Raw genomic sequence first — 15,007 nt, forward strand, 5'->3', positions numbered from 1 at the left:
CCTGTTCATTGTGAATTCTTAGAATTTCAGCCAGGGCATCTGCTGTCTGCTGTTAAAAATTTAGAGAGATTAAAATACTTTGTTTCATACTAGGCGACCGGGCGCCACCTCTAGAACAAGTAGTATCTAACTTTTTAAACAGCCTGCGACCCTCATTACAACAACTTAATGCTAGCTCTGCAAGCGCAAAGTTTCCTTCAGGGAGAGCAGCAAAGCACATAAAAAACACGGACCGACATTTCTGCTATTCTTTTCGACACGCACCCAAAATACAACTAAATATTCGTATTTTAACAATAAACTAATATCAACATTGAAAACTTACTGTAAGTCCAGTGATGCTAGTTGCTGCCGTTAGGTCCAACTTTCTCCAGTCGTCCGTGTTGCCTCTTTGGTGCTGTTCCCGCCCATATACCTTTACTTCTTCTGTGTTTCGTATTAATGCTCATTAGCGCCGCCTTCCGCTTCGGAGGGTGAATCAGAGATTAACTCGGAATAAAAATTGATTCCTGCAGCTGCTCAACACTTAAAATTAAAAATATATATGTAGGACACATTGATAAAAACAATGAATATTAAATGTCTGTGAAGGTTCTCAGTCATCCAGGTCATCGTAGTCAAAGGAACTTAAAGAAGTCCAGACGCTTTTCTTTGCAAGCTCCTTTGACAATGAATATTAAAATAAATACATTTTGTCTTTCACTAATGCATTTAAGACAATTTGATTTTACTTATTTGGTGAAACACTTTGAGATTTTATTGTATTTTAGCATGTGCTACATAAATTAAGTTTATTATTAAATCCTACTTGAAACAACAAAAATAACAGGACTTTACCATTCTTATATGTCCTAACTTAACTGTGTTACGTTGTGCTTAAGTTATGATTTTAAGTGATGCTTACTTAATATAGAAATAGTTAAATTCAATCAAATATTATTAGTTTCATTTACTCAAAAAGAAGAACATGTTATACGAACTTGACATATTTAAGTTAACAGAACTTTTTAAAGACTTTGAGTATACACTACTTAATCTGTTTAATTACTTCGAACATTCGGGTTTACAGTGGAAACATTGCACGTGAAACTGCATTATTTTGTACTCCTGGTTATTTGTATTCATGTTCTACTCTCTTGTATACCTCATCTGTTTGTATGTTGTACTCACTGATTGATTAATAAAGTTCTTGTTAAAAAAAAAAAAAAGCAGTGGGTGCGGACTTTGTCCACCAAAAACGGAGCTGAAGAAGGAGGCTCTTGACTTTTAAGCCATTTTCGTCTTCCTTCGCTTACCTACAATGGAGATACCAGTGTACACGCTGGATTCCTTCACCAATTTGCCGTTCAAGGGAAACCCTGCGGCAATTTGTCCACTTCTGCATGTGAGTAAAACTATTTAGGCCACAGCTTAATGTGTAGTCTGGCGCTATGGCGGCCTGCATCGGTGCTTCGCACAAGTGCAGACCAGAGGCAGAAATTCGTTCTGCAAAACAAGCTCGACAACATGTGTTTTTAAAGGTATTTTAACTCAAACAATCTTTTATCAATCAAACCATGAAAATTAAAGTGGGTTTTTTTTGTTTGCTTTCCCCTGAAAACTTTCTTATCACACAAGAACAGATACACACAATAAGATACATCAGCCTGCTGCTTCTAATTAACTTATTTAGTTGTTTATTCTTTTTCAGTCAGCAAACTTCGTCTGTTTGCCTGCCAGAAGCTTACAATCATCTGCTTTAGAAAGATGAACTCAAATGGAGGTCAGTCCACTACTGCCACCTGTGGCCAAGTGCTACTACTAGATTAACTTGTGACATATCTGCAGAAGAAGCTGAGTGGCTACACTTAAAATCGACCCACAAACATGTTGAAAGATGCAATGACAGCAATGTGGATTGTCAGGACTAAAACCAATCATTAAGTAAAGACAACAGGGATCATTTGTTTCTGTTTATTTAGCATGCACAACATTTGTAGTCTGGCCTCCATTTGAGACTGCTCCAGCTGCTATGTGATAGTCAGTAGATCTGCTACAAATTGCAGATCATATGCAAGTTTTGGAAATAAATCATGAATATTCCTTGCTTAGCATTAAAAGTAAACATTTCTAGCTCTCCCCCACACTCAAACACAGATGACAAACCAACTGACACACCTGAGTCACTCACTTTCTTAAATCCAATCACTCTCACTGGCTCTGTTTATTACTAATCACTGTGTAACAGCTGTAAATTCACGGTAACTGCCATCTCCTTACAAATGTTTATAGATTAACCACAATTATACAACTCATACAAACTCTCTCCAGCCATGTTGTTGTTTTACCTATTGTAACAGGGCAGCCCTTAGCGGCTGGAAACACAGTGAGACAGACCAAGGCAAGTGTAGTGGAACAAAGTATTTATTTGCTATATGGCTCTCCTTAAAACAATTAACTTGTCGAGCTTCTTCACAGCACAAAAAATATCCCTCTAATGACAACTGGCAGCCTTAAATATGTTCAGCTGTCACAAACTTAACCATTATTCCACTCTCAGGTAAATTCTTAAATCCCAACCTTCCACCACAGTATACAATATATCAATAAGAATAAATAAATAAATACATTTTCACATTTACATATTAATAAATACTTCACACTTTAATGTTACACCAAACCCAATATTATAAAAACCCAGAAACCCAAGCACAAAAAGATTCACCACACTCTCTTTACCAATGGTCTCTCCCGGAACCTTTAAATGGTGTCTGGACCCCCGGGGAAACATTTGCCCAAACACCTTGAAGAGGACACAGGCAAGAAAGGTGAGTAATCATTAACTTACAAACACTTATTTGCACCACTTTTATCCCTAGATTTCACACACACACTTGCATTAGTTTTCCTTATTGGTAAACCTTAATCACAATCTCAATCACCATTCTTCTCTCCTGACAGACAACCACCACATTCCTTGATGAGGAGCAGCTGTGCAGGATCTGAAACAAGGCCACCAACTGATTTTAAAATTCCCAATAAATAGTCAATAAATATTTAAACTTCTTGTGTGCAAATCCATGCTTAAAGTGCAATGCTACATAAAGTGCTTGATAAGGTGCTTTTAATAAAGTGAAAGGTGTGCTCTAAAGTGCTATACAAACAATACAATATAAATAAATGCAGTAAGGGAGTCCTCTTCCTTACACCTATACTAGCTGAAAATGTTCATTTACAGAGAAAAGACACAGGCAGACTATGCTTACAGGATGTGATGTTACAACACCAGTGAAATATGAATGTGTCATATATTTGTTCAAGACGTATTTCTTTGTTATGGGAAGAAATATTGAAATCATCATGAACAACGGGAGTGGTGATTTCTATAACTTTGTGTATATAATTGTGCATTTCTTACTGATGTAGGCCACAAATAAATACATAATGCCATTTCATTTATTTTAAAGGTTTATTTGCAAGACATGCAAACAGACAAAATAGAAAGTTCCAAATGTATTGTGCATGAAACGAATTCAAACGTGGCGATAGAGCCAGGTGCAGATGTGTCACAAGTTAATCTGGCTGTAGGCTGTGGCGCTCGGCCACAGGTGGAGCTAGTTGACTCGACTCCATTTGAGTGAACACAAAGTAAACTGCACGCTTTAGTTGTGAAGCGAAAACACTGAAATCGGAGCAATAACACGTACGAGGGGAACGATAACGACGACAAGATTCTCCCGATCGTTTGCTCTTGCTGCCCTGTGAACAGCATCGGCGTGGTGTTAATTGTTTGCCGTTTTCACGATCGCCTCCTGCATGAGAATATCACCAGGTACACTCGCGACATTTTTAAACATTTAGTTGTTCATCATGAGCAACAAGATTGAGGTAACCTCACAAATATCACAGATGAAGTATTTGGTGTTTATTTGCTGTTTTGTTGGTAGCGGCTCCTGAAAAGCAAGTCGACCACACATCTGTTCGACCAACCCCTAAGGTATGGAACGCCAGGACTGCCATAATGAATTAATTAAATACACCATTAAATAATTAATTAAATGTGGCAATAATTAATTAAAATTGGAATTAATTAAATAAATAGTTATGACACATGTAATTAATTAATTATTGACACATTTAATTAATTATTTATGTATTTCACATTTTAATGAATTATTGACACATTTAATTAATTATTGACACATTTAATTAATTATTTAATGATATATTTATTTATTTCATTTTGGCAGTCCTGGCGCCTGGCTCTCATCATGAAATAATTTTATCTGTCAGCCTCACCCATCAAACTCAGGGGGCGGGGTTAACGCTGCCCATGCAGCTTCTCTAACATTTGATTGGTTGCCGTGCAAAGTAAGTCAAAACAGGTCGATCCTAGATAATCGATTGCTTGTGTAGACTTGGGGCAGCCAGTTATCCCAGAATGCAGATCAAATCACAGGCAGCAATGGTGGTGGTGTAGTTTTAAAATACCCCGTTTTTCTGTCACCAGCTACACTTTTAACAGTGTTTTAGCCGCGAATGTCGCGACGTATGTCTGGTCAGGTTGTCAACATAGAACATGTTTGCAAAAGTGCTCAGATGTTTTCAGAGATTTCACTAGCTCTGCTAACAGTTAGCATGCAGAGCGCACCGAGGGGGTACATTAACCGGTTTGTTTACATATTCCACTCTCCGTGTTCCACATGTTGCATTCGCAGATTCTCATTTTCACCGAACGATCGTCTCTTTCCGCCTGGTCTTGTGTCTCTGTGCTTCTGTAACATAAAGAACGAGCTGACATTTTTCTCACGAAACCAGCGATCAGCTCAACAGACCCTCAGTTTACCTTCATGCATCCTCCTCCTCATCTGTCAGCTGTTTAACACCTGCTGCTAATTCAAGAAACACGCCTACGTTACCTGGTGATAGTCACAGTTTAACTGGGCAGCCGGTGCTCGATATAAAGCAATGTCAGCGCATTTTTCTGCACAAGATAAGTAAATATAGTGTTTTCCCCGAGCGCAGAGCTGCTGGAGCTTGTTTCCTTACAGAGCACTTTATAGGTGAACAGCTTCATCGGCGGCTGATGTCCAATCACCGGCACACAGCTTTGAAACCTCAGCTGAGTTTTAGCTCTCAGTGGTTAAACGCTGGACTTCATTCACTCAGGTTCTGTCTGTCGGGTCACGTTTACTTCGCTGTTTTATTTACAACTGAGCAAATCGGTTTGGCTGAGGTTAAAGTTACGTTTCATAACTGCATAGTTTCACAGACGTTTAATGGTTCACTGGCACATGTGTTAGACTGAACTATCATCTAAATATCATCTGTTTTTTAATAGTTATTCAACTGTATTCTAAGCACCAGCTGTCTGTTAGAATGTGATTTTTTTTCTCTCTGTTGGCAGAGGTATAAAAATGCGCAGGAAAATCTGACGTGCATGGCGAACTTCACCGACGATATTTAGGGAGGAATAAACACACATCAAACATAAATGAACCATTTGCCTGTCTCCATAATTGAGAGCATTTTCTCTTCTTATGTCAATACTCTCTCTCTCTCTCCTTTTTTTTTTTTTTTTTTTTTTTGCTTTTTCGGTCATGTTATGTTTACCTGTCAAAGGCTTGTTACAAACTATGAAACACATCGTGCAGACTTCTGGATGTTAGAAGAAAACTAATACTGCTCATGAATGAGACTAAAGGCAGGAAGGTGTCCTTTAAAACTAAACATGTTAATAGGACCTCCCTATTTATATCATAGTTTATGATATAGCACGTGTATTTCAGTAATAGCCTGCTGAGGCCACTATACGTGCTGGCCTCATATCAAATGTGAAGGCAGACTGAGTCTATCTTTGACGTTTTTTATATCTAATCTTCCTTTTCAAACATTTAAACAGCAGCGAGTCTGCAGCTGAGGGAATACAAACTCAAACTGTCGGAACAGGTTTGCTCGTTTCTTGGATTCATTTGGTGATTTATTAAATGTATAACTGTTATTCTAATCTGCTGCTGAGTCTCTTACACTTTTCTTTATGCTGTATATTTTCACGTCTCTGGAATAGTTGGCAGTTAGATAGTCAGCTGGGAAACTCTGTGTTAACTCATGGAGCTGAGGATATCGTGGATATGCTGACCTCGCTCCGTGGTGTACAGGGCCGTTTACCCTCATGATTAATATTCACAATAAAAATATTAGCCGAACATCATGAAGTCTGTATGTGTTTCATAGTGTCGAACAACCTTCGTACAGTTAAAGCCAGCAGTTACTACATGACGGAAACACCAACGTTATCTCTTTTATGTGTTTATACACAGGTCACGCTGATTACTGAACAAAAACCCAAAGATCAGATGTTAAACAGATTTATTTGCTCTCTCTCCTCCTTAAACATGTTTTTAATGTTAGTTAGAATTCAGAATTGGCGACTGAAACACGTAGGACACATAAGAACATCAGGAAATAAAACACCGATAAATATAACCTCAGTAAAAGAAGTCAGCGGGGGTTACTACAGCTGTGTACCGGGGCCTGCGCTTTGTCGGTGGGATTGCTTGCGAGGCGAGCGGGTCTATCCCACGCTTTGCCGTGAGACTGGGCAGACATCTCCGAAATCATCGAAACACTTTTGCAAAGAGGCTGTATCTTGACAAACCGACCAGACACATGAAGATTAAACCACTACATTCTCTGCTAAAAAAATATTAAAACGGTATTTGGTAACACACAAACAGGGTTTTTCAAAGCTCAGTTCTGTTAGCTTCCACATGCCGGTTGTTGTGTGCTAGAAACAATGGCCACCAGGTTTTGACTCGATCAGCGTTAACCCCGCCCCCTGAGTTTGATGGGTGAGGCTGACAGATAAAATTATTTCATGATGAGAGCCAGGCGCCAGGACTGCCAAAATGAAATAAATAAATATATCATTAAATAATTAATTAAATGTGTCAATAATTAATTAAATGTGTCAATAATTCATTAAAATGTGAAATACATAAATAATTAATTAAATGTGTCAATAATTAATTAATTACATGTGTCATAACTATTTATTTAATTAATTAATTCCAATTTTAATTAATTATTGCCACATTTAATTAATTATTTAATGGTGTATTTAATTAATTCATTATGGCAGTCCTGGCGTTCCATACTAAGGAAGCCCGTTTCCGCCACTAAATAAAAACAAAAAAGCTAGTATCCATAACTCGAAATTTCGAGTTATTTTCTTGAAATTTCGAGTTATTTTCTCGAAATTTCGAGTTACTTTTCTCGAAATTTCGAGTTACTTTTCTCAAAATTTCGAGTTAGCTCTGCCAATCAAAAATATATGTGAATGAGGTCGCTTTCTTGTTACCCGGAAGCATATGGCGCAGAGGAACGCGCACTCAAAAACGGATCCCAACAAATTGGCGCTTTCGCGAGTACGTTTGCTGATAGTAACACCATGTGATTCAGCTAATAACACAGGGACTTCATCATTTGTGAAGCCAGGCTGAAAACACTCAGCAATCTGTGCATTCACGACTGGATGTAATACCGGTAGCTTAGCTGTAGCATTTGTAGCTGAGGGCTTCAGCTTCCGGGTAACAAGGAAATGACGTCATTCATGTAGATTACTGATTGGCAGCGCTAACTCGAAATTTCGAGTTACTTTTCTCAAAATTTTGAGTTAATATGTCGAAATTTCGAGTTAATATGTCGAAATTTCGAGAAAGTAACTCGAAATTTCGAGAAAATAACTCGGAATTTTGAGAAAATAACTCAAAATTTTGAGTTATGGATCCTTTTTTTTTTTTTTAGTGGCGGAAACGGGCTTCCATAAACCCCAGTTAATCTGGAACCGTGGTCATAGCAGCTCATATCAGTGACACTCATCACAAATATTTATATTTACTCATCAAATCGTGTGTTTCTAACAGGAGCTGAGTGATGACTTGTATTACAAGATAGCAGCAGAGATGAACCTCTCAGAAACTGCTTTCATCACCAGGATTAATCCCTCTGATAGCTTTACTACAGGTATGTCTGTTTTAATTCAGATCACATTTGGGTTGCCAATTCCAAAGCCTCTTAGATTATAATGCTGTAATGGAAAGCTCCCTTTCAAAAGTATACAGTATGGTGTATGATTCACATACTGCTTAAACTTAAAAGTAGTCCCTATAGGTGCAGGATAGAAATTTTTCAATATGGATTAACAAGTTTGTATGACTTTATAGTTATAAGAACCGTAGTATATCGTATTTGCAGAAAATAAAAAAGACTGAAATAAAATAACAAAAACCTGAAAACCTGAATAACATGACAAGTGAAATAAATGAGTCAAGGAAATTGTATGATAGGAAAAAATGGAGTCACTATTAAATAAAGAAGAAGCTGTGAGTAGTGGTGAAGAATTTGCACAGCTGTGAGGCTCTAAGAGAAAATGCCACGTCATTTTGTAATGATGTGAGCTGCAGGAACAGTTAGGAGTGTCTGAATCAAACCAGTGGCTCTGTTAACAAAGTGAGACAACAGACATTTCAGGGTCAAAATACAGTTAATTAGAGAAAAATATCTTTAAATCACCACAAAGTCTATTTCATGGCACTTTGTACCTATTGAGAAATGTCATTCACGAAAGGTTAGCCTTCAGCAAAACTAAACTAGTCCCGTCAGGCAGAATTAAGGACCCACAACCATTAGCAGGAGCTCATTATTTTTCAAGTTTATCTGTTCAATAGCTTATGTTTAGAGAGATCCTATACAGTTAAACACACACAGAGCTGCATTGTACTCACTTTGTGCACAAACTGTCCTCAGCAGTCTGTCGGGTCAAAATGTTACATTGTATGGAGTCCAAAGAACTGTGCAACAAGCTGTCACAGTGAAAAATGCAGTGTGCAGTCGGTCCAAGAGGAATGCAGGTATCATTAACACAAAGACAAAGAAGAAGCAGGAACAGATACAATAAGTTTAACTTCAGACTTAAAAATGTGACTTTTGAAGAAGGTCACCAGAGAACTTCAATCTATACATCTAAAAACCACAAACCAGGCGAGAAATTTGGGTGTAGTGATGGATGCAGACCTAAACTTAGAAAAACACATTAAGACAATAACAAAGTCAGCTTACTATCACCTCAAGAATATATCAAGGATAAAAGATCTGATGTCTCAACAGGACCTGGAAAAACTAGTCCATGCATTCATCTTTAGTAGGCTTGATTACTGTAACAGCATCTTTACAGGTCTACCTAAAAAATCAGTCAGACAACTACAGCTCATTCAGAACTCTGCTGCTCGAGTCCTCACTAAGACCAAAAAAGTGGACCACATCAGTCCAGCTCTGAGGTCCTTACACTGGCTGCCTGTCCGTCAGAGGATAGACTTTAAAGTTCTGATGCTGGCCTATAAAGCTCTGAATGGTTTAGGACCAAAATACATCAATGACCTCCTGACCCAGTATGAACCATCCAGATCCCTCAGGTCATCTGGATCCGGTCTTTTATCAGTTCCCAGAGTCAGAACCAGACACGGAGAAGCTGCATTCAGCTTTTATGCTCCTTATATCTGGAACAAACTCCCAGAAAGCCTCAGATCAGCTGAAACACTCAGTTTATTTAAATCCAGGTTGAAGACTCACCTGTTCTCAGCTGCATTTGAATAAAGCACCAAATCCACACTTTAAGCTTAAATTTCAAAACTTACATTTAACTACTGATTTTATCTACTGTTCTGATTTAATCTGTTTTGATTTTATATACTGTTGTTTGTTTGTTAATTAGTTAGTTAATTTGCTTGTTTTATTCAATTTTAAATCATGCTTTTTATTTGTTCTTGTTTCTAATGTCTCTGTAAAGCACTTTGAATCACCTTGTTGTTGAATTGTGCTATACAAATAAACTTGCCTTGCCTTGCCTTGCCTTACTCTGAATTATATTTGCTGAGAAAGGAGAAAAAAACTGGTTGAGCCCATATTAGAGGGAATTACAATAGTCCATATGTAATAAGATCAAAGCATGTATGACTTTTTAAAGAGTGCCTGATATTTAAATTAAATAAGTAAAAAGTGAACCCAAACCATGACAGTAACAGTTCAGTATTCTTCTTGTAATTTGCCAAAAATATCATCTGGCATTTGCAGTTCTCTGCTCACACACAGATGTTGTAGAGCCATCTCCCACATTTTTTCCTCATCTCCCACAATTTAATGACTTCCAGCTATGAGCAGCTTCTCTAAGGCTACGTCCACACTAGCCCGGATAGATTTGAAAACGGCATTTTCATCTGAAAACGCTCTGCATCCACACTAGCGTCTTAATTCGTTTTCACAGAGTTGTGCGTCCACATTGAAACGGCCGAAAACGCTTACGTTCCAGTACTGTGCATGCGTAAAACGCAAGAAGATTCGACCTACCTCATTTCTATCTGCCGTTTATTTACTTTCTGGCTCTTTGAAACGTCGTGGCAAAATGTTGAGGAAAAACACCAAGTTTTTTTTAAATGGACTAACAATGAGGTGGAGTTGTTGCTGCGAGTAACACAAAAGTACAACGTTGCAAAAGCGAGTGAGAATTAAAGAATGTAGAAACTGATATTAATCTTTAATAGGGCTGTCAAAATTGAGAGCAAACAAAACAACTGCTGTGTAATGCCCTCCTCGATCTTTGTTTAATTGGTCACATGACTGCATCATATGACTAACATGTGCCATCGTTTTCGAAAGTCTGCGTTTTCAGTCCACACTGCCATGCCAAAGCACCGTCTTCAAATATATGCGTTTTCGAGAGCGTTTTGAGAACGCTGCGTTTTCCTTCGGGGAAAACGCCGTCTCAGTGTGGACGGGAGGCCAATGATGGTTTCTAAATTATAAGGCTTTTTGTCAATCTTTAACCAATAAATCATTAATTGGACCTTGAAGACCTTTGTGGATGTAAGCCAATCACTAACATTATTATCTACACTGCTTAACTCTGTGTATTTGAAACTAATACCAAAACAAAACTGAAAAAAGTCTTAAATGTGTGATTAACAGGATCAAGATTCCGCCTTCGATGGTTTACACCAACTACTGAAGTAGACCTGTGCGGTCATGCCACTCTGGCCTCTGCAGCAGTGCTATTCCAACACATCAGTAAGATGCAACATTTACACATAAAAAGGTTTTTCAAAAAACCAAAAAGTGACATCATGGTGCACTAGAAAAGGCCGCTGGAGCTATTTTAAAAGATGCCTGTAATGCACAATGCAGCTGACTGCAAGAAGGAGCAAAGAGGTGCCAGCATGTAACCATATAATGGATTTTTTCCTTCAGAAAATGTAAATCCCACCCTGGTGTTTGAGACCAAAAGTGGAGATCTTTCCGTCACCCAGAAGGAGGAAGGGTACATCATGGACTTTCCTCTGAATCCCCCCACCAGAGTGGTAAAATAAACTTTTCCTGTTTAGTTACATGAACAATTTAATCAGATCCTGTAATGTAAAAAAACGAGTTCTTGTGTTTTATTAACAGTGTATAAAATGGCTTTCTTTCTGAACTCCCTTTATTTCAGGATCCCAACGACTTCAAAGACACCATCAAGGTCAGAAATCACATTTTTCTGAACAGTTTGAGAAAGTGTAACTACATTCCTGTGTGTGTGTTCAGCTAAGTCTCTGCCTTTACATGTGTGACACAGGCAGCAGTCGGAAACCTCCCGGTTCAGGAAGTTTTATTTTGCTACAACACCAAGAAGCTGCTGATTCGACTGGCTGACAGCTGTGACATGTTGGTTAAAAAACACTTTGCTTGTTGCCAAATTCAAAGGAATCTCAATAGTGGTCCTACTGTTCATGAGATCTTAAACATTTGTTCAGCAACAATCAATTATATTTCTCAGGTGCCCGGCTAGTAGGGCTTATTCATATGTTTAAAGCCCAAACAAATAATCAAGCAACTGGCCTTCTACACCCACTCATCACGTTTTAGTAAATGTATATGTGCTTTTTGTGTATTATCTCCAGCTCTGCGCTTACCGATCTGAAAGTTGACACTGTGGCTCTTGAGAATACTGAGAGAAGTGGAAGATTCTGCGCCGTCATCATCACTATGAAAGGTAATCGGAGCTGTGCGTTTCGTAGAGTTGTAGACTTGCTGGATCGGACCACATGTAGTAATTCCATTAAAATGAAGACGTAACAGTAAAGAATAAACCAGAGGAAACCCAACATGAAGTGTTTAAGCGAGGTGTGGTCCCACCACGTACCATCAGAAAAGCTTCAATGCACCTCTGTTAGAGGGATGAACAGCACTCTGCCAAAAACATTCCCTCATTTGGTGTTTTAATGATGATGGTGATGAAGAGCACAGTCTATGATTCCACTCATAATATAGGCCAGGGGTCCCCAATCCCAGTCCACGAGGCCGGTGTCCCTGCAGGGTTTAGATGTGTCCTTGATCCAACACAGCTGATTTAAAGGTTAACTGACCTCCTCAACATGTCTTGAAGTTCTCCAGAGGCCTGGTAATGAACTAATCATGTGTAGGGATGGGTATCGTTTAGGTTTTATCCGATACCGGTGCCAAATCGGTACTTTTGAAACGGTGCCGGTGCTTAAACGGTGCTCGAACCGGTGCTTAAAGAATGGAGAACACAAACTTTGTCCAAAAACCTCTCATGTTCAGCTGGTTTTTTTTGTAAAAAGATAACAATGTTAGCCTTTTCTGCAGCTATGTGGCATATATGGTATCACTCTTGGCTGGAAGCAGTGCTTAAACAATGGAAAAAACACAAACTTTGTCCAAAAACCTCTCATGTTTAGCTGTTTTCCACTTTTTCTTTGGTTATTTTAGCCTTTTTGGCCAGGGTGAAGGGAGTATCTGCCATCAAACAAGAAGACAGCCGCATGTAGCTATGATGATGTTTGCTAGTTCACCATACCTGCATTAATGTAATAACGTGGTTAGCCTACTCAACGTAAATTACACACGAACAACATTAAGCTACTCACGCAGAGAAGAACGGCTGCTGCTGCATCATCATCCTCATCATTTCTGCTACACTGGCAGAGCTAGGGGCCAGGACTCTATTCTTCTGGTTTTTGGGGGATGTTGCTCCGGGTCCGATAACTGGCAACCCACCCGACGTGCACGGTGTGAGGTCTCGCAGCAAGCTATCAAATACGGCGCATTTCTCGGCTTTTAAAAAAAACGCTATGCGTCGCCAGGTGTTTCATCGGATTCTTGGTGTTACCTCCTTTGCACAGTATCACAGTATCAGCTTAAAGCACTTGTTGCTGCTGAGTTTGCATCTTTTGCTGTGAAGTACAGCCAGACTTTTGACCGCTTCGCCTTGGACATTTTTAATCTGTAGCTCTGCTCTAACAGAACGTACGTACCTGGCCCCGCCTACTATCCTCGGAAACGTAAAATGATTGGCTAGAAGTGTATCACAGCTCAGGAAAAAAAAGCACCGAAATAAAGCACCGAAATGTGCGCTGCTTTTCGGTCTGGTTACTACCGTTTATGTCAGAACCGGTGCCATCATGGCACCGGACACCGGTACCCATCCCTAATCATGTGATTCAGGTGTGTTGACCCAGGGTGAGATCTAAAACCTGCAGGGACACCGGCCCTTGTGGACTGGGATTGGGGACCCCTGATATAGGCCTTCACTTGGGTTGAGCTCTGGGGAAATGTTTGATCACAGGACAAATGGTGCGCCGATTTCTCCTTTGCCGTCACCATCCTGTGGACTCGTTTGTTGCCCATTTTAATTTGTATAACAACATTCACTGAATGTTTCTGCCAACAAACATTACATATCAAACACTGCTAACATGTGGAAACAGGATCACCTGACTGCCAGCCACGATATGACTTCTACTCGAGAGACTTTTCTCCATGGTTTGGCGTCCCTGAGGATCCTGTCACTGGTAAGATGGTTGCTCTTTACTAGTATGTAATCTATAGACATTATTTCTCAAATAACATAATTCTGACCATGTTTGTGTGTCTAAAAACGTTTACATATAAGCAGCTGGACTAAAGTGATTAAAGAGGATGCATTTACAGGTGTCTTATTACTGAGAGAAAGTGTTAAGCTATTCCTGCTATGCATTCTTTGTTCTGGCAGGCTCTAACCACACAATCCTAGGTAGCTACTGGTCTGAAAAACTAGGAAAGAAGAAAATGCTGGGTAGGTATTTGAACCTTCTCCGCCTTTTACTAATGTGTCATTTATCTGATGATAACAGACGTTGTGTTCCACTTTTATCCATAATTAACCTGCTTATTGTGTCTGTGCAGCTTACCAGTGCTCCAGTCGTGGTGGCGAGCTGGAACTTGAACTGAGGGATGATGGAAGAATCAACATAGCTGGACAGGCCATCACTATTCTGCAGGGAACAATCAAACTGTAGACTGAGACACATCCAAGAAGACGGCGTCTGATGTTCTATCTTAACCATTGTGTCCCTGCAGATAGACACTTTATGGCTCTTGTTTAAAAATTAGATGGCTAAAATAAAAAGAAAAAACGCACTCAAGTCCTGACTGTTCTATCCTGAAATGATTCAGCTAACATAGCTTTGTTACGCTCATTCATTCATAACATTACAGCAAAAAAATTACAACCAAAAGATTTTAAAATGATAAAAACAGAAACACAAGAACACAGCAGGTAAAATCCGAAGAGTCATGATTAGCCTTGTGGTCAGGAGAATTTTTAACATTTGCTACTTAATAATGAATGGGGTTCAATAAAATGAAGTACAGCTGATATGGACTAAACTAAAAAAATGATACTGCAGATTCGTTTTGATCCTAAATAACATGCACATATTCCTGAAATTAAAAGTCATCATGATGACTGTTTGTTTGTTTTGTTTTTTTGTATAATCTGTTCCTGCACAGATGTAGTTCTGCCGATCTGGTTTTTACTGACAAAATAATGGAATAAACTTGAGGCCCACTGACATAGTTAAGTTCTTTTAAAGTTGACATTTCTGGTTACATACTATAGCTCTATCATAGGAAACAGGAAATGGCACTACACCTAGAG

At 39.0% G+C, this 15,007-nt stretch overlaps 1 protein-coding gene across 1 annotated transcript; it reads left to right on the forward strand.

The window, feature by feature from the left end:
• Positions 1-1,225: 1,225 nt before the first annotated feature.
• On the forward strand, positions 1,226-14,743 carry LOC146631529 (phenazine biosynthesis-like domain-containing protein 1). The gene is made up of 10 exons (XM_085353735.1): positions 1,226-1,384; positions 7,905-8,004; positions 11,002-11,100; positions 11,281-11,390; positions 11,519-11,548; positions 11,645-11,733; positions 11,970-12,061; positions 13,797-13,880; positions 14,081-14,143; positions 14,254-14,743. Exons 1-10 carry the CDS (start codon positions 1,301-1,303, stop codon positions 14,364-14,366), a joined length of 864 nt encoding a protein of 287 aa, XP_085209861.1. The 5' UTR covers positions 1,226-1,300; the 3' UTR covers positions 14,367-14,743.
• Positions 14,744-15,007: the final 264 nt, after the last annotated feature.

This window comes from Diplotaxodon limnothrissa, linkage group LG5, assembly GCF_057381915.1.
Source record: "Diplotaxodon limnothrissa isolate DT_005_m linkage group LG5, D_limnothrissa_male_GT1.1, whole genome shotgun sequence".
In the NCBI taxonomy this organism is placed as follows: domain Eukaryota; kingdom Metazoa; phylum Chordata; class Actinopteri; order Cichliformes; family Cichlidae; genus Diplotaxodon; species Diplotaxodon limnothrissa.